This window comes from Phalaenopsis equestris, unplaced genomic scaffold (genome assembly GCF_001263595.1).
Source record: "Phalaenopsis equestris unplaced genomic scaffold, ASM126359v1 Scaffold191950, whole genome shotgun sequence".
Lineage (NCBI taxonomy): Eukaryota > Viridiplantae > Streptophyta > Magnoliopsida > Asparagales > Orchidaceae > Phalaenopsis > Phalaenopsis equestris.
The window spans coordinates 1-926 of NW_018211899.1; the positions used below are offsets into that span (position 1 = coordinate 1).

A 926-nucleotide genomic window follows, 5' to 3' on the forward strand; every position below is an offset into this window, starting at 1 on the left:
TAAAAATGTAATTTAATTTAAATTTCTTTCAATAATTATTTATTTTAAAAATGTTATCATTTTCACCTAGTAAAATACAAACCCGAACTAAGCCCAGCTCAGCACCTATTTAAACCCTACCGCCTAACATCCGATCCATTAAACGGAGCGACCGCGACGACCGAGACAAGAAATCCCTCGTCATCCCATTCAATGGCCGGCGTTGAGGACGGAGAACACGGCGGTTCCGGCGGCCTCCTCGAGTCAATATTGAGCTCCCCAACTCTTCCCCTCCGCCGGCGCCTCCTCCTCGCCTCCCGAGTAGAAATCCGCCTCCTCCTCCACCTCGCCGCCCCCGCCGTGATCGTCTATATGGTCAACTATGTCATGTCGATGTCGACCCAGATATTTTCCGGTCATCTCGGAAACCTCCAGCTCGCTGCTGCCTCCCTCGGCAACACCGGCATCCAGGTTTTCGCCTACGGCCTCATGCTCGGCATGGGATCCGCCGTCGAAACCCTTTGCGGCCAGGCTTACGGAGCCCAGAAGTACGACACGCTCGGCATCTACATGCAGCGCTCCATCGTTCTCCTCACCTCCACCGGAATCCCCCTCGCAATCGCCTATGCCTTTTCGCGCCCGATTCTAATTCTTCTCGGACAGTCGCCGGAGATCGCCAAGGCTGCATCCATCTTCGTCTACGGACTAATTCCCCAAATCTTCGCCTACGCCGCCAATTTCCCCATTCAGAAGTTTCTGCAAGTAATTTTATAATTCTGAGATTCATTATGAATCAATTAATTTCAATTAGTCTGATAAAATTAAACATGAACATCATTTGCAATTTCTCCGATGGCACGAGGAAAACGAGCAGTGTTTTCTTATAAAATAATATTATAAAAATATAATATTATTACCTGTGAAATTTGAACATATTTCATAATTTT

General features: G+C 47.3%; 1 protein-coding gene across 1 annotated transcript; it reads left to right on the forward strand.

Moving 5' to 3' along the window:
* Positions 1-120: 120 nt before the first annotated feature.
* Positions 121-741, forward strand: LOC110034658 (protein DETOXIFICATION 40-like; the record flags this gene model as incomplete). Its single annotated transcript, XM_020738907.1, is given in 1 exon segment — positions 121-741. A coding segment is annotated over 1 exon segment (549 nt), but the record flags the coding sequence as incomplete, so codon positions are not given.
* Positions 742-926: the final 185 nt, after the last annotated feature.